Below are 19,208 nucleotides of genomic sequence, written 5' to 3'. Positions count from 1 at the left end.
TGACATAAAAACATTAAAAGGTTCAAGTATTTTTTAAAATTTTATTTAGTGTAAAACTTTGTTGTTGAAGTTTGAAGGCTGTATAATGGATAAATTACTTACATAAAATTTTTAAAACATAAAGAAGGATGAAAATATTAGTATACTTTTATATTTTTTCCATCTAGAGACATAGGGAAAGCAGATACCCAAAGAGATTTTGTTCTTACTGTTTTTTCTTTAATAACAGTAGGAATTCTTATAATTATTCAGTTCAGTGTCATACACAACAATTTTCTCTGAGAGGGTATAACAAAACAAGAAACATTTTGCATTTGTCTATGCAGTTAATTTATTTTTCATTCTGAAGGTGTACGGATGCTGGATGGAGATGTGACAGATATGGTAGAAGCAAAGTCTCTAAGCCTTAATCCCCAGCACATCCACATCTACAGTGCCAGCTGGGGGCCCGATGACGATGGTAAGACTGTGGATGGACCTGCTTCTCTAGCACGTCAGGCCTTTGAGAACGGCATCAGAATGGTAGGTTGACATCACAGTGCATCGCCTGGATCTGCTTTCATGTGCACATGTAAGGGTACCTGTGCCCAGTACATGCAAGTGCTCGGCATGGGGAAAGGCAAAGGACTTGGAAGGAAAGAAGAAAACTTCCTTTGCATAAAACTGAAAACATATTTTTTGTTTGTAGTGACAATCAGTGACCTGATTGTCAGTCTTACCTGAAGTATCAGCTCTGTTCATTTTGAACTGGAATACATTATCCTCAGTGTCTTTTAAAACTTCTCTGAGGTAGTGATGTAATTAGAAATAAATTGACTGAGAAATGCCACTTTGCACATCAGTGCCAACTCGTCGAATCTGAGTTGCAAAGAAATTTTAAAGCAAAACCTTTAACTATGTTTCCTTCTTTCTTCATTTCTGTTTTTCTTTGTTATGTGTGATTTCTTAATGTAAGTTTGAGGATTTTAATAGGGAGCTGGGGGCAAAAAAAGATCTATACCCATGGTTCTTTTACCATTTATTTTCTAGTCTCAGAGAATTTACAATACTATGGTGAAGGGGACACTAATGGAACTGCAAGGATGAAGTTTTTCTTTCTTGCTCAAGAAAGTTCTTTGTTTAAACATATGCATGTGTTTGTTTAAATGACTTATTTCATGTAGGGAAGACAGCTGTGAAAAGTTCAGCCTGAATTTCTGTACCAGAAGGACTCAGCCATTTCCTCATTGAAATCTCAAGTTCTCAAACTAGGGATAAATATGTGGAGTAACTTGCCAAGAGCGTAGATCTTGCCTATGAACATTATTGTTCCACTGTTATTATTATAGTAGTATGAGAGGATACCCTACAGAACCCAGATGAATTTTATTTTACCAATAAGTACATTGTTCTGTATGTGAAATAAGCACCAGTCTATAGTGAAAACATAGCATTTAATTTTCTGAGGTAGGCTTTTTCTGATAACAATGAAGAAAAAGGTTGGTATATTTTTATAGAATATAAATAGAATAGAAAAATAATAGAAGTCATATTTGATACAAGTGAAATTATTATTTTTACAATTTAACTTTTATGTCATTTTATCAAACTTTGTTCTGCCTGAAGTTACCCATGAGAAATTGAATAGATCTAAATTTCCCTATATTTGGATATTTTATCTGTCTCTGACTACAAAAGCTTCATTTCTACTCACTAAGTAGAAGTTCTTTTTAAAACATATATAACAATGTAATGATAAGAAATACAAAACATTTAAGGTTAACATCTAGTTTTCATTCTTAAAAATACAGTATAGGCTGAAAAATTGTCAATGCATGTTGGAATTACCATCTTAGCTGTTAGGCTGTTTCCAGAACAAAATTTACTTCAAGATGAACTGTTCTCTTTCTTTTTAATAAATAATGTCTTCCTATCTTCAGATAAAGGTACTCTCTCTATATTTCCTTACACTATCATAAGCTATGTCATTTTAAAAGATGAGGTAAATGGAAGAAGAAAAGATAAATTTTCTTTGACAGAATATCCCAGAAATGGGCTTATTGTTCAAGGTCATGATTACATACTCAGCAAAACATAGATTTCCCTAAGGAGTCACAATAATTGTGCAATAATAATAGGCAGACAAAAATGTTTTTTATGTTATATACAGATCCTTACCGTTGTATTTCAGAAATATTGAACTGAACAACAACAGTCTAACATCAAGGATCGCATCTGTGGAGTAAATTAAAGTAATATCATATCTTGGTTTAAGACAATTAAAGGGGGCAGACACTCCAGAATGAGTTACCTTCCCTTTCAGCTTTAACCACTCTGCATTCACCAATAAGGAGAGATGAATGCAAGAGGATATAAGTGAAATAATAACAGTTTAAAAGAATCACTAAAAAATGAATCAGGAAAAGGCAAAAAATAACTGTGGTAATCAGTAGTTATAATGTTGCTGAATTTCATGGATTTGTCATGGACTCCCCAGAAACAAAGAAAAGCAAAAACAGCAGAGCAACCCTCCCCCAAGATGGCACTCTCCATGGATGACCATGTGGGAGAGATAAAGGGAAAATGGCAGACAACTGTTACCCCCAGGATCACTGCCTTTGCAGATGACCTGGGGTGGAGAGAGAGAACAGAGGAGAACAAGAACACAGCAGCTGAACCTCTGCAAGTAAAAATCTCCCTCTTTTCCCAAATGTCAACCAACATGGGAAAAGTACAAAACACAAAGAAAACCTAGAGTCCCTGGCAGCTGGAACTGGGTCAACAGCTGGAACTGGAGGGATTTCACCTTCTCTTTAGCAAAAGTAGTGGGCAGAGGGCTTGGACAACTTGCATTCCATGCCCTCCTGCTTTGACCAGGCACTGCTGGCGGTCTGGGGCAACCATATGGAATGGGGGCTGTTCTGTTTTTCTTGGCTTGGTAGTGCAGCTGCTGTCTGCCTTGTGCTACCTCAGCTCACCCAGCAAGAACAAAAGAGAAAGAGCACTTTTTCTTGAATGCCCCCAACCTTGAAAAAGACTAGCATACACCCTGTTCCTTTTCTGGCCACTGGGTCTCAAAGAGATGCTAACAACTTTGGGCACCGATAGATATGGAATACAATAACATTCTGGGTTACCCAGGACACATCAGTACAGGAAAATCTGGCAAAACACTCTTTCAGACCTACACAAAATTTGAAGATCGATATTCTTAATTTACCATGCAAGTATCCACACAATTGTGTATTAGAATTTTAAAATGGAACAGCAAAAGGAAATGCCAAGATTTTTTTATAAACTTCTGAAAAGGAAATTATGTCTGGCTGGTTTTATTAGGAAAACCAAAGATAGTGTTGAATAATAACTTTGATTCTAGCATAATCAGACTCAATTATTATTTTTCATTTATTATAATCATTGCATAAAAATGAAGTGGACGCAAGAGCCATCCATTGTTGAGTTTCCTGAGAGACTAGGTTCCGTGAAAAAGGCACCTGATTTATCTTAAGCACATATTATTCCAATTAACTGCTTATGCTGTGTGATTCACAACTATTGTTTTTAATTCTGCTGAGCTAATATGATTATACATTTGAAATCCTGCAGAAAAAAATAAAGATGGCTGCATAGATTTCTGTAGAATTACAGAGAGACAACACATGCCTTGAATTGATAGACATATTTCTTTAAAGAAAGGCTACTGAGGAATAAATGAATTCATGAAATGTATACCTAAGTTAAATATACCTAAAAATTCTGCCCATGACCAAGGTAATGAAAAAGAAAACTCATTTTTAAACCTGTCACAAGTACTATGACTTTATGTCATCTTTAAGGGTATTTAAATTAATTTTATTTAATTTACATACTTGAATTCAAAGAGAATTTGGATACTTTACTATCAAACAATTTCTATGCAAATACAGAACTCCCTTTATAGCATGCTTTCAGTTGAGAAGGTCCTTTTCTTGCAAATGGTGTAGTTGTAAGTGCGGAAAATTCTACATGTCTACATTTTACATACTAGTGCATTAGAATTTGTAGACCTCATAATATCAAGGAAAAAATCCATTGTAATCATGCAGAATTCACCAAAAAAAAAAAAAAAAAATCAAACAAGTAGTGCTATATCAAAAAGTAACATATTCAAGAAAAGATTAATAATGTAATGTCACATTTCACCCTATGCTCAAAACAAGCAGGCTTAGCATTTCATAATGTGATTGTGGGCAAATCATGTCATAAGACTGTGCTGAATCTGGGACAAAATGAAGAGCACAAAAGCCTTCCTTGATTCATAAATATGAAATCTAAGTATGTTTTTAAGATACCTGTCAGTGTCTCACTGTCAATAAGCACAATCCTGTGAGCACTTGGTGGAGTTGAGTTTGCTGACTCGTGACTCTGCCGTGCAGCGTTCAGGCTAGTTTATTTGTATTCATACAAATAAGCCTGATATTCTGCAATAGTGTCAACATCATTTGGAGAGGAAGGCATTTCACATATTCAGACTTGTTCTCTCACTGCTGTTTGGCAAAGACCTAATGGTCAAGTTTCTGGATATGTGACCAACGTAGATCTTTTTCATTGAAGGGTTCCAAAGAGCTGGTTATCTCACTCTTCAATGTCTCACCGATCACATGTTTTATGTTGTTTCTGCAGTACACATAAGGAAGTGTATATAAATCAGCAGCTAGTTAGGGCATCCTTAATATAACCTAGAGAGGATGGAGAGAAGGGAAATCTGCATGGAAACTTCTGGCACAGGCACCTTCATCTTACTGCTGTGACACTATTTAGTGAGCTGGACTCAAGCCGAAGTATTTGACGGACATTAATGATCACATGCTGTGTGGCTGAACCTCTTGTGCAAACTCAGCTTCATTCCTTCTCTCCCCTTGTCATATCTCTTGCTTCAACAGCTTTGGCTGCAGAGTGTGTGTTCCAAGTGCTTGCTGGAAGCAGAAGGGCTCTCTTGCAATCACTACAAGCATGCTACCCACGTGCAAGAGTGAGTTTCGAGAAAAGGGACAGAAAGGAGAAATCCAGAAAAAGGATTTAGCAGTTATTAGTATCATCATCATCACTGTATGTTTCTGCTCTGAAAATGGAAGAGATTTCTCATCATTTGCATGTGTCTAGGCAAAGGTTTGCTCCCAGTGTTCTATGTTTCTAGAGATGTTTCTATTAAATGTATTGGTCCTGTCATTATGTCTCTATATTTATTTAGAGTAGGATGTGTTGCCTACACCAAGAGGAATTTTTCCCTTTTACTTTGTCAGAGAACTACATTTCAGAAATCAAAGGCAGAAGTTACAACAGGAGCACTTCTAGTCAAACGTTTCAAAATGGCTGTTTTTTAATACATTTCAAGTGATACACAGTGGACTTTTAAAATTATCTTTTAAACTGCGTATTGTGTTTTTTTACCTTGTACAGCCATTGTTTGAGTCTAAATAACACATACCTATGTTTATACATGTCTATGATCATATATGGATATGTTCTGCATGCATGAGACCTCCTGCACATTTCCAATAAGTTGGAAAAAATACTTGTTGAAAATCAATAAGAGGAATTAGTGCTGTACTTGGGGATGGTGTCAGAAGACATGACTTGCAGTATGCTGGAGTATTATATAATAGATAAATGCTAGTATTAGATCCTAGCATTTATCTATTATATAATTTGCATAAATACTATGTATCCTGGTTGCATCTATGATATAAAATTAACATGGATATGTGATAAGAAATAGATATAGATAAGATATAGATATATATATATATGCTTCAACATACTAAGTTAATCTTCAATTTGCTCTGTACTAGAGGTGGATGCTGATTACATAATAGAACTTGGAAAAGCCATCAGTATTTTTTCATTGTATTTCTTCCTGCAGATGTCACAAGACACAGCACCATTGGCTTGATATTCATAGTTCTAACATCTATCATCTGCATCTGCCTTTTGTCGTAAGCCCAATCAGCAAAATTTCATCCAGTTGTTGCTTCAGCTATATCCCTGTTTTCCTGATCCATCTATTATTTTCTCATTTGTGGAAATATTTGACAGAATATCCCAGAAATGGGCTCATTGCAACCTTCACTATTGAAAATAATATAGCTAATTACTCATCTAAGTCTCTTACTTTCATTTCCACTGTAAATTGCCTCTTTTGCTGTATTTATGGTGCATCTTATGGTATTAGAAAACTTGACATCTAAGTCATTACAGATTTTGAGCAAGCGATCTCTTGGATAAATTGAATTGGGACATAAGACAGGAAATGACAGCATAGGTCGTCCAATACAGCTTTCCACCACCACAGGCATTGTGCTGTTTAAATACATTGAGCGTTTTATGTTCTAGAACAAGTCAAATTATTTTCACCTCTGATTCTGTTGGGAAAACATTTTATGGCCAACAATAATTATTGGCTAGTGATTTTCTTCTATGTAGCAACATGGTTTCTTCATGTGTAGTTTTCTGGCCATTTGTTCCTGAATATAAATTGTACCTCATCTTAAATAACTTCCTCCATTTTTGTTTCTGCTACATTTTTCAATTAGTCTCCTTTCAAGCTTCATTTACATATGACAGACACGCCACACTCACTGATCACTTAAAAAACTAGTCTGTCCATCTTCTTGCTCATTAGAGTAGTGCTTCTCCATATCTTCCAGCCTGAATTTTTTTCTTGAATGCAGGTGATGGTGATTACTAGACTCACTAAGATGCTCTTTGTCTTTCAGGTCAAAATACCTAATAACTTTGTTTCCCGAGTCTATCCTTGACATACTCTACTCATAAATTCCTTGACCTCTAGGTTTTTCCAGCAGAGACTATATTATTTCCTGTACAATTATTTCCACTCCCACCTTGATGTTACAATAATGTTGAGTTTCTTTTGTTTCATTACAGATTCCTTGCAGGGCTCATCACATCTTTGCAGAAGCCTGATAATCTGGTTCTGATGCATTTCGCTGCATAAAATAAGTTACCAGACAAAAACTTCACAGGTTTATCTGAAATTCTGAAGTGTTTGTCATATTTTAAGCTTTTGTACAGTGGCAGGCACCACTTACTGACCTTTATAATCTATTCTGCAATCTTAAGAGTAATGTTTTGTATATTGAGTTTCTTTCTGTTCGTTAGAATTTCCAAATCAGACTTCATTCTTCTGGTTCTTTCTGAAACACTTTATGTTTTCTGGCATTATTATTTCCAGTGTGGATACCAGAATGGGACATGCAAGTTTAAGCATTTTCTATGTATGCATAATATTGCTTCCATATTCCCTGGGTGAGTTCATATAGATCTTACTTACTAATCCAGTGGACAGACTAGTTTAGGGCAGATCATTCCCAATTGATTATCTTCCATAGATAAACTTCTTAAGCCACCTCTTTGCAAAGTTTGTTCACCTTCCTTTATTTCTTACCAATAAGCTTAATTTCTAGGTCTGACTACCTTTCATTTGGCTGATGTATCTCAGATGCCTTAATGACTTTGCAAATGTGGTTTAAACTTGCTATTATGTAGTTTTCTACAAATGGGAGTTACCCAGCAAAAGTGAGGTTGGGGTAATAACCTTAACACATTTTTAAGCTAATAATAGTAATCCTTTGCTCTACTGTTTGCACACAGTTAGCAACTTCTTGCATTCAAACAAAGTATAATTTGGAATATTGCCTTCCAGTAAATAAAATAGTATTTAGGCTTAGTGATACCTGGATGAACTTTCATACAGTACACTTTATTTTGTTTGGGAAATATGTATACAAAGTGTGTGTACCAAATATACACAGCTAACACCAAGGCAATCACAACCCACATCTGAAGTGCAAAGAATAAATTTATTCCATCACTTCATTGGCTGGAGGATTACAAAGAAACAAAGGAATATACATACATTGCTAAGCTCATTTTAGCAGGACCTGACCCCTGCATTACATATCAAAGAGCCTGGAGCATGTCTTCACCAGGTGGTGTTTTACTATCTTAAAACTTATCTCCTTTCCCCACTTACAAAGAGGCCCCCAGCCTACAGGAAGAATGCTTTTAGGTCTTTAACAACATCCTGTTATCTACTCTGAGAAAATTTAATTTCTTCTTCAGCAAACAGAAAATTATCCAAAGCAAACACAAATATATGAATTCTCTCACACAGAGTATTTTCTAACATCTTCCAAGGTGCAAGGTTGGTCTCTGAGCAAAAACAATTCTGAAACGAACTTACTTTTCTCTCTCCTCACCAATCTCCTGGTTTTCAACCCTTTCCTACCCAGACAAAACTAACCTTAAAATTGCTCTCCTTTGTTTTCTGTGAAAAAATGAACTTTTTCACAGATAATCAGCATTTAGTGCAAATAATGCAGAAAAATAATTAACATATCAGAAATGTTCTTACATTGCATTAATTGAAATAAAAGAAACCTGAAAGATGGGAAAATTTGTAATGAGAGTTACGGGAAAATATAACCAAAATGTTCATTTTCCTTACAATGTCACAAAGTGTACTGGAAACCAAAACTGTTTGGTTACCTCATCCCATCTCATACATACATGGAAACTGTTGAAACAAGTCAGAATTGAAACGGCATTGCTGTTCTTGGACTTTCCAAAATGCCTCCGGTTTTGGATGCCCACCCTGAAACGGGTGAAGTATTGAACATTAAAAAAAAAACAAGACCAAAAACCACTGCATTATTTTTGTGGAGTAAATCTTAATTTGAAAAAACAATACTGAAGAGCAGCTTTGGCACATGAATCTCTTTCCATACACTGAGTTATATAGATTTCAGAGTATGCCTTTTTGAAACATGAATCTGGTTTCTGTATATGAGTAAATCACATATACCCTTCACTCATATATTTGAACAAAAGTAGTATCTGTGTTTTTTACATAGGAAAAAGATTTCTGGAATGGAAATCACTGGAATTTTGGTGTCAAAATTTTTTTCTCCAGAGAATTTAACAGTTCAAGGCACAAAACTGTGAAGGCAGTGATTTTCCAAACAGCCTGTATATTGTTTCTTAAATGAACACTGTGAGAGACAAACTGCACAAAGTTGTTCCTTAAGTCCTCAGTTTGCAAAAGTAGAAGTGAAATGGCCATATTTTCATGCCTATCTACTGAAAAGAGCTAAATTTGTGGAAAATAGGAGGTTGTTTTTGTTGGACCCCAGAGTTCAATAGATATCTGAAGTTTTCCACAAGGAAGAGTCTGATATAAATCATGAAAAAACTATGTGGATCTAGTAGCCCTGGGCTCCTTTCTAGAGTGATTAATCAGATAGTAGTATACAGGCAATGAGGACTGCCTGAGCCCATCCCATATAATGGGTGTTTGCGTGTAACATCAATCACATATCCAGTTCTCACACTGATAGCTTTCATGTGCACTTCTTGTTTATTTTGGCTTTCCTTGCAGGGACAATTTCACCTCTGATTAACTAGAGACTCTTTGTACAACAGAAAATTTGGCAAAGCAAGCTTTTGTGTTATCACATTTTGTTTGCCAAATACAACTTGTTTTATCCTGGTAACAATAGTAATGATACTGTCGAAAGAGAGCCTCAACCAGAACTGTGATTCATGCAGTCCTTGAGCTGGCTCTGTTTTGTTTAGGTAAATGAGAAATTCATTCCAATATTCCACATGTTTATATTTCAGGTTTCAGCCAACAGTTCTTTTGGTTGCATTTCAGGCAGTAGATATAGCTCTTTGGAGAATATCTTGGAGCTTTTTCTTGTGAAGAGTAAAGTAAAGGATACACCACATGAAGCCTACATATTGAATTGTTCCACTGATATATTTTGATTATTAGTGTATAAATACATAGGTGCTTGTGGTTATTCAATACAGGGTTTTGTTATATGCACATTAGAATGTCTTATAGCTTCAATGTTTCAAAGGTGTCTATTTTTGTTCATTCCCCTGAACATACATCTTTATTTATGCATACCTGTTTGGCTCATTACTCATTTCCTCACAGATACCGTAGGTTTGCATTTTTAATAAATTGATGCACAAACATTTTTTCTGAAAGTGTGGATGCCTCAACAGAATTAATGGCCTCTGAAATGTTTCCTTTTTTTGCTTTCATATATAAGAAGAGTGTTAAAGAGAAAAATCTTCTTGGCTGTTTTCTGGTAGCACTTCAGAACTGCTGACTTGGACTCTCAGCTTACCATTATCTGTTTTTTGGAGAGATGCCTGCTTTCAAGTTCAGTACTGTGCAGTCTGTGCAGACAAAAGAGTCCTTTAAGGATGTTGTGCCAGACAGTTTTTCGATCCCAGATAAGAGGTTAAATGGACTGGTAGAAACTCAGCAGAATCTAGGGGCTACTACTGGTCAAAAGCAAAATGCCAGCAATGAACAGCTTGGCAATGCTGTGTCCTCGCACAGGGCAGCAGTGTCTAGAGCCTGGAGAGTGCAGGAATCATCAAAAACTGAAAGAAAGGGGATGTATCTCGCAGGTGCTTTTCTCAGGATGCTGTGATCCTTGGTGCCTGGTGCTACAGTGATTGTACTATTCTGGAGCTAAAAACCATGCCTGCAAAGTAGGTTTTTTTAGGTCTCCAGAATACTGGGCTCTGTTCTGCACATTCAGTTATGAACATTTCCTCTTTAGGAATTAGTTTTTAAGGAAGAGGTCATACCATGGGCTCTTTCCAGCTTCCACTTCAGGATCAATTTCACTTTCTGGCAGTAGTTTTTAGCTCTTGGAAACATTAAGTAATTTTAGAACAATACTGGGGAGAATAGAGGAAATTAAATGTTTCAGCTCTAGGTGTGGAAAGAGTGTCCTTTCTCTCTCCATTTTGTATTTTCATGGTTTGTTTTCTGCTCATCAGTGTGCAATCTCCAGCATATTGGTGCCAAATTATCTCTCCCTGGCTGCCACCCCTATAGCTCTTAATTACTGCAGTTTAGCTGTTCTGTCCTCTGTCTTACCTGCTCCTCACATTTTCTTCCTTGTTCCTTTGTAAATTTGATCACACCTATCAAGACAGTACCTCACTCCATAGGCAGAGAGGGTTATTGGGGCACTTGATTCCTGGGATGGAAATAATCAGGATTCACTGGCTGGATTAAGGCAACTTGACACCCATTAAAGCAGTGAATGAATGTAAAGTCTGAAATTTATAAAATAGTGTGATTAAAATTTACTCCACTGGCTGTTTTTATTAGAGTATTTTGAAAGAGTTCTGTAAGCAACTTGAAAGTGTGTGGAACTGCTGGTTGTCTTTATTTGAGTGTATGAAGACCTCTGTCTTAAAGAGTCCCTGCCAGTACTGCTAATTCATTCACTCAAAAAGATGTGGTGCATACACGAACACACACACTTGGAGCAGGGGATGTTTCTGTAATAGTATAAGGAAATTCTGCAGATGTCATTATGACCATGTTCGTACTGGCTCTGATTCTTGGCAGACTTAACCTGTCCATGCTGGTGAACTAGAAAAAACAAAAAAGGGCTTTTGTATCACTTACCTGCTTGTAACTCACTGACCAAGGAAAAGGAGGTTTTAGCAGAATATTAAAAAAAAAAAAAAAAAAAAAAAAAAAAAAAAAAAAAAAGAATGCTCAAAGATTCTTCTTTCATGCTTTACAAGTGCAATTTCTGCCTTGGGGCCTCTTTGAAAAAGACCTGAGTCCGTTTCTTTTAAGCTGTCTGTTGGGCACACTGGCTTTGTCCATAAAGTGTACTAGAAAATTGGACTGTGTCTGGGTCAATAGCAAATCACAGTCATCAGTGAAACAGTTTTGTTTTACATAATTGGACAGTTGATTTTTTTTTTTCTTCTAAATGATATGACATTATGCAATTTAAGAAAGTAGACTAGAAAAAAGGAGACCCTTTCATAGTGGTCTGATTTGGTGCACTGACAAGCACAAGTGCAGAATTATGGACACTATGTGGAGTTTATAGGAGGCAGTCCCTAGCTGTCATTGCAAATGGAAGAGCAGAAGCAACTTTGTGCCTAGATGGGAGGGAATGAAATTTTAAAATCATGAGACAAACATTGAGCATACTTCGCTGGACATCCATTCAACACTGGTCTATGCCTCTTCTATAGACGAGTTAGCAACTCTTAGTTTTGCTCAAGTTCTGTCCATATGATTTGTACATGCACCTTTGCTTTGGGCTAATAAATGGCACATGACTTCTTGTCATCCTAAGGCTTGACTTTTTGTCTGACACCCTTGGGCACCTAGCAGATAACAAATGATAGATTTAGATAAACATTAAAAGCTACATAGTGCCTTGCATGCGTGTTTATCTTAATTTTGTAACACAGTCCAACTATTTTTCAACTGTGTTTATAACAGTCACATGCAGTAAACAGCTGACATTCTTGCTCTACTTACTTGGTGAGCACAGTTATTAACAGGTTTGCATTTTCCTAAGCTGAATTAAAGTAGAGTGTTTGGAAACCAAATGGTAAATCAGAATTTTTTTACTTGACAAACTAATTAATTTTAGTCAGGTTCATAGGACCATAGGATTATGGAATCATCAAGGTTGCAAGAGGCCTTCAAGATCAGCCAGTTCAACTGTCTACCTACCAATACCACAGAAGCCCCTAAACCATCTATATCACACAGCACCAGATCCAGACTTCTCCTGAACACGTGTTGAAATGAGTTTGGAAGGTTGCTTTTTTAATTGTTTTTAGGAATGCCATTGGCTTTGCCAAATATCTTCTAGAAACAAGATGTCTAGCATGTTTTCTGATCTGAAGGTAATGCTGTTGTTTTCTGTGAACTGCTGGGCCATATATATGCATGATTGCAATGCATTAGAGGAATGGCAATTTTTACTTTGTATATAGAAAATAATCTTTTCCACTGGTCACTGCATCTAGTACTTACTTCTTATTGCAATAACAGAGACATTGATCCTTTACATATTTGCAGGAGTAATTTTTTTTAAAGAAATACTTGCCATTATCTGTTTAACAAAAAATAACCTAGCATGAAAACATAAATCCAGGTGCAAATGGCTATTTGTTTTAAAGCCCTGTCCTCACTATTAAAAATCTAAATTGATGTTAGTCATGTTTCTATTATAAATGCAGAATTTCTAACATCCATTGGCAAGTTTTCACCATTTTGTGGCCAAAAAATGATTCAAATAGCTGTTTCTACAGCTTGTTGTTTATTATTAGCACAGCAGCATAAGTACACATCTAATGAAATAGATTACACAGAAATCAGATTGCACTGAGGATAAACATTCTCTGTGCAAACAGACAATACAGTCATACAGTGCAGTGAAAAGGTTTTTATTGCATGTGACATTAATGTTATACTGCTGAACCATCTGATGATAATAGCAGAAAAATTACAGGCTGTAATTAGTAGGACATTTTTCTTTATGCATCTTCTTGAGATGTTCTTTTACAAAACAATTTTTTCTTCAATTTTTTTTTTCTTTTTTAAGTGGAAGCTATGGCTTGATTAGCCTGAATTCTCATTTCTTCTGTCTTGGTTGTATTGGTGTATGCGCCATTGGTGTATAAACCATTGGTGGGGTTTAGCCATTATACTGCTTTCAAGACCTGATTGTGAAGAAAAAAGGTACAGAAAGAGAGCTGTAGCACTTCATAAAAGTTGTCTTAAAAACAAACAAACAAAAAATAAAAAACAAACCAAAAATCCAAACAAACAAAACCCACTACATTGAAAATGTTGCTAATTTTTATCTTTTTGTTGGTGCACTAGCTAAGATCAAGTAAAGGAAGTGAAAAAATTGTAATTTCAAACTGATCCTGTCTGGCAAATGTGGTTTTCATAGTACATTAAACTTGGCACCTTGGGATTTTTCTCTCTACTTGAAATGTTTCTAAAGGAAAATTTGAATTTTAGAGACATAACTTCATGTAGACACTAGTCAGAAGAATTTCCTATTTAACTTACTTTGCTGAAAAGTCTTTCGAGGTAGTATAGTGTTATTAAACTCATAGATTATCTCCATGATAATTGAGAAGTCATGGCTGTCTGGTGAAGGCCCAAGTAGATGGAAAAACATTGTACCCATCCTTATAAAGGGTAGAGAAAGTTTGGAACCACCAACTGGTCAGCCTCACCTCTCTGCCTGGGAGGATCATGAAACAAATCCTCCTAGAAGCTCTGCTAAGGCACATGGAGGACAGGGACAAGATTTGGGATAGCAAGCACAAGCCTCACCAAGGACAATTCCTGCCTGACCAACCTAGTGGGCTTCTGTCACTGGACAACGGAAGGGCTACAGATGTCATTTATCTGGAATTCTGTAAAGCCTTTGACAATCCCCCACAACATCCTTCTCTCTCAGTTGTGGAGAGATGGATTTGGTAAATGAACTGTTGGCTAAGAAAGTGGTTAGACACTCACATCCAGAGGACAGTGGTCAATGGCTCAGAGTCCAATGGACATCAGTAACAAGTGTCCCTCAGGAGTCCCCGTTGGTATTGTTATCCAGTGTTATTTACTGTCTTCCTTAATGACATGGATGAAGGAATCTAGCGCATTCTCAACAAATTTGCAGATGACACCAAACTGAGGGGTGCAGTGGATACTCTTGAAAGATGGAATGCCATGCAGAGGTACCTGGACAAGCTCAAGAAACAGTGGAGGTCTTATGAGAATTAATAGGACCACATATAAGGTGATGCACCTGCATCAGAGCAACCCTCAGTATCAATACAAGCTGGGAGATGAGCAGATCAAAAGCAGTCTTGCTAAGAAGGACTCAAGCAGGATTTGCAGGTGCTGGTGAATGAGAGTCTGATACAAGCCAGCAATGTGTTCTTGCAACCCAGAAAGCCAGCCCAGTATGATATTTTACTCCTTCATCTGAGTTTTCAACATTACTTTCTTGGTGCATCTGGATAATATAGATGGAGACCAACAAACTCTGTATTAGAAGTTGCTTCTAAAGCTGTATTCATATTGCTAATTTTCTCAATTTTTTTCTAATGTATGATTTGAAATTTACTAAATCCTTTTCCAATTTCAAATTCTTCCCAGGGTAGTTATTCTTTTATTTTCTTCTTCTCATGAGATTTTTTTTGGGGGGAAAAGGACCTGGCTTTTGTTGAGGTTGAGCAGTTGAGGGAGAAAATAATTATTAATCAAATATTTTGTACTGTTTCCAAACAGGGACGAAGAGGCTTAGGTTCAGTCTTTGTTTGGGCATCTGGAAATGGTGGAAGAAGTCGAGACCACTGCTCCTGTGATGGCTACACCAATAGCATCTACACTATCTCCATAAGCAGCACAGCTGAAAGTGGAAAAAAGCCGTGGTATCTAGAAGAATGTGCATCCACCCTAGCTACAACATACAGCAGTGGAGAATCTTATGACAGGAAAATAGTATGGGTTTTATTTTTTTTTTTTAATGTATATGTGATTGTATGCTGCACAGTGACTTAGGGGGATGGAGAGAAAGGGAAATAATTCACACTAATATCTTCCCTGTGTTTAAATCCAGTTATCAACAGTTTTTACATTTTACTCACATATTAGCAGTTTACCTAGATACCTATTTTCTCAGATTTGTTTTGACACAGCATTATTCCTCTATTACATTCAGTGACTGTCACTTATTACTCATAATGCTGTCTATTCTGGAAATGTATTGTAAGGAAAATTAGGCTCAGTGCTCATCTTTTCTGTATTGCGCCTCTTCTCATTCCTAAGCAGCCAGCATCTCATTTCCTTAATGTTCTCATCTTTGCTGGAAAATGACAAATAGTTTTAATTTTGTTGGATAATCTGTTGATATCATTATTATGTGTATATCTATGTGCCTTTGCAAATTAAATGCATTCACAATACTTTCTATTATTCAACATTCTACTCCTTTTAACCTTTTAAACCTTTGTACTCAGGTTGATGAGGTTTGCTAACATTGTCCTCTTCCCTGCTTATTTATTCTAGTGTTTAACTTACAGAAATCTATTACTTCTGGATCAGAAAATTGGAGGATTTGGACAGGTTTTTTTCTTCTTTATGTTTTCTTAAGGACTTGTCTTTCTTTTCTCTTGGTGTCAGTCAAGAGTTACAAATATTTGCCTCTAAGTTTTATTTTTTATACTGTCTGCCTTGTCTTTCAGGATTCTGGGATGCTTGCCATCCCTTCTTGGATTCTTCATTATTTTCAGATGGTCTAATTTTTGTTTTAGACTTGTTCTGAGATCATTCTTCATTCCAATGATTTTTCTGTTATTTACTCGCTTCTCTTCACTGAAGTCTTCTTTCTCTCTTCCCTGATAAATAATAAATTTTAAAATTACTATATCTACTAGTCGTCCTTACTTCTGTGATTAAATTCCCTTCACAGTCTATTAAAAGACATTCACTAACTTCTTCACGTTTGAGTGAGACTAATAAACTGAGCAGATGTCATTGTGTTCCTCCAGTCTGACCTCTTACTTAGACAAATCTGTGGGACTTCTCTGAGTCCTTTGAATCCAGCAGTTGCTATCAAGTTAACAACAAGTTTTATAAATACAATCAGTTTCAAAGTTTTCTGTGACAAAAAAATTCACTTAAATTTAGTGTAAGTGCTTTTAATTATTCATTGCTGTTAAAAGATTTCTCTTGTTTGCTCTCTGAGTCCCTTTAGCTTTGATTTCTAAGCATTTGGTGTCACAGATTTTATTGCTAGTATGAAAACCGCTCCAGTTGTCTGTCCTCTCTCTGCCCATGTAGGCCAGACAGTTAATCCCTTCTTGTATTATTCTAAGTCATGTTTTCTTATAAACCCTTTTTCATGTTACAAGCTTCTAGAATCCGAACTAGACACACCAGTCAGGTAGCAGCAGTATTCAGGGACAAAAGCATAGAAAAATGGGTGTCTGTATGTGCCAAGTCAGTTTTTTTCTGTTTATATATTGACCCTGATCAGACTTGTTGGTTTCACTGTCATGTAATGTGTCCATCACTGTGTGATGCCCAGCCCCACTTTCAGAGCTGCTGCTTCTCTTTTCCAAAGTTGGTGGTTCAAGGAAATACATAAAGGTAGGTAGCTAGGGTCTCCTTATTCCACCATTAACAACTGGCAAGTTTAGTACTCACCTTCAGACCAGCCCTCATCACTTTGTCATTTTCCAAGTTTCTCCCAACACTCATCAGAAGGTGCTAGTGTTTTCTTCCATGTCTTTGGTAAAAGCTTGACATCATACTATGGCCAAGAACCAAATTGTAGAAGACCTAATTAGAAACAGCAATCATTTCTTCTATATGCTATAAGGGTATATATAATTTCTCTGCTTGTAATTTTTTATACATGCTTACATTTTTATAATTATCCCATTTTAAATCGATGTATTATGCATTATATAAGTTTTTAATCTCTTAAATTTAAATAATCTTTTAAAATATGCAGTATTACATGATGTGTCTTGTAAAATCCTGGGTATATTACTTTCAGCCAAAGTGATGGCCAGAAAAAAATACTGCAGTACTTTGGCAAGCTTTCTTTTCCAACATCTTCTATTATCCACCATTGAGTATACTACTAGCTAATTAATCTATTAGTAATTAATTTAAATCCTGTATTGGCAGGTTTACACTAGATGAAAAGCTGGCAAATAGATGACTTTAGTAGGACAATACTGCTTACCCTTCTTAAAATAATGACACTATGCAGATTTTCTATCTTCTGGAATTTCTGCAGTGTTCAATCATTTGTTAAAACAACAGAGTAGTTCCCTTTCTAGCTCTTGTAAGAGTGTTTGGCACTTCCAATCTTTTTGGTACTAACTTGTTATTTAAAATAGAGTTAAATAGGAAGATGATTTATCATCTCTCTATGCTCTGAAAATTTAACTTAGACTTTTTTTTATCCAAAAGGAAACATTCAGTGAAATTGCTGTTTACTATTAACTATCTTCTCTGGACAATTAAAACAGGATTGGGGATTCTTTTGCTTCTGATGTATTTGAAAATAAAACATGCAATTATTTTTTAGGGTTCACCATTTAATCTTTCCTTATTGCCTCTCTGCATCTTTTATCCTCCAAATGTAATTAATTGCTATTTCTTTATATCCTTGCTCATGTTTTTAAATATTGAGTAAAATATATCTGTATTTCTCAGTCCTTATTTGTACTTTCCTACATTGCTAATTTAAGCTTTGTGCATTCCTCTGATTTCTTAATAGATGCTGTTTTCTTGATGCTTGTCAACCACTCTTTTCAATTAACACACATTTTCTGCTTTTACAGAATTACTATTTCAGTAAGAGAACATTGCTAATTTCTCACGTTTTATTCCTTTATGTCTTGCAATAGGATCAGAAACACCTGGTGATCTCGCCTTTATTGTTCAAGACTTCTCATGGAACATAATTTTCTCATGGAGCATAGTATTTTAGTTTACTGAAGTATAGTACCCATCACTTCTGGAACTTTGCAGTGTCCTAGTACAGGCAGGTTAAGATTTTTGAAAAGTATACCTTACAAAGGAGATAATAGTTATTATATATAGGATGCACAGAAATTATCCCATAGTTAGGAAATTAAGGAAGATAATTTACATAAACATTATTGAAAAGAATTAAAAATGTCTCTAAAAATGTTCTTAATTGAAGTCTCCCTTGGAGATCTCGCATTGAATATCAGAGATAAGTAAAAATATTTTTTTATGGAATTCCATGAATCACATAAGCATTGATTGTTTTTACTAATCAGATGGATTGTTTTTACTAGTCAGATTAGAAATTTAGTTCCATATCCCAGCTTTAGAGTTTAGTCCTACATCATTTTGCACAGTAAATGGCAAAAGCATGTATGTGAGGAGCCATAAGAATTAACCCAGGTCTGTTGACCATTTGTTTATCAGAATGTAATTTATCTTTGACAGCTCTTGTGCAAAGCAACCTTGCAGTTTTGCAGTTACAGTTGCAAAAGTCACTGCTCCCAGATTGCTTGAAAATCAGACTATAAAAATTCCTGCCAAGATTCTTTTCCCTGTACTATATTGTCAATTGACTTTTGAAACTCACAACTCTTCCATGTTTTACTAGTGGTACTTGGTATTTAAAGCCATGCAAGGTTGTTCCCTCTCCAGATACTTTCAATGATGAAGTGATACAGCGTAGTGGAGATAAATAGCTTCTGTTTGTGTTGTGTGTAAACCAGTTGTTCACACAAGGGATAAGTATGTGATTTTGTTATGCTACAATCTAGTGAGAAATTCCCTGAAATTGTGATGCCAGCTTTTCAAA

The 19,208-nt window shown here is 35.8% G+C and overlaps 1 protein-coding gene across 3 annotated transcripts in view; it reads left to right on the top strand.

Moving 5' to 3' along the window:
• PCSK5 (proprotein convertase subtilisin/kexin type 5) overlaps window positions 1–19,208 on the top strand; it is a 228,665-nt gene that overhangs the window by 97,897 nt on the left and 111,560 nt on the right. For all 3 annotated transcript variants that reach the window (XR_002466431.3, XM_021541528.3, XM_021541527.3), the window contains exons 7-8: window positions 350–522; window positions 15,137–15,349. Coding sequence is in view for 2 of the 3 variants with exons in the window: in XM_021541528.3 (XP_021397203.2) it covers window positions 350–522; window positions 15,137–15,349 (386 nt within the window). In the remaining variant the exon portion in view is untranslated. The remainder of the gene's footprint in view (window positions 1–349; window positions 523–15,136; window positions 15,350–19,208) is intronic.

Source organism: Lonchura striata, chromosome Z (genome assembly GCF_046129695.1).
Source record: "Lonchura striata isolate bLonStr1 chromosome Z, bLonStr1.mat, whole genome shotgun sequence".
Lineage (NCBI taxonomy): Eukaryota > Metazoa > Chordata > Aves > Passeriformes > Estrildidae > Lonchura > Lonchura striata.
This window is presented reverse-complemented; position numbering and strand designations above follow the sequence as displayed.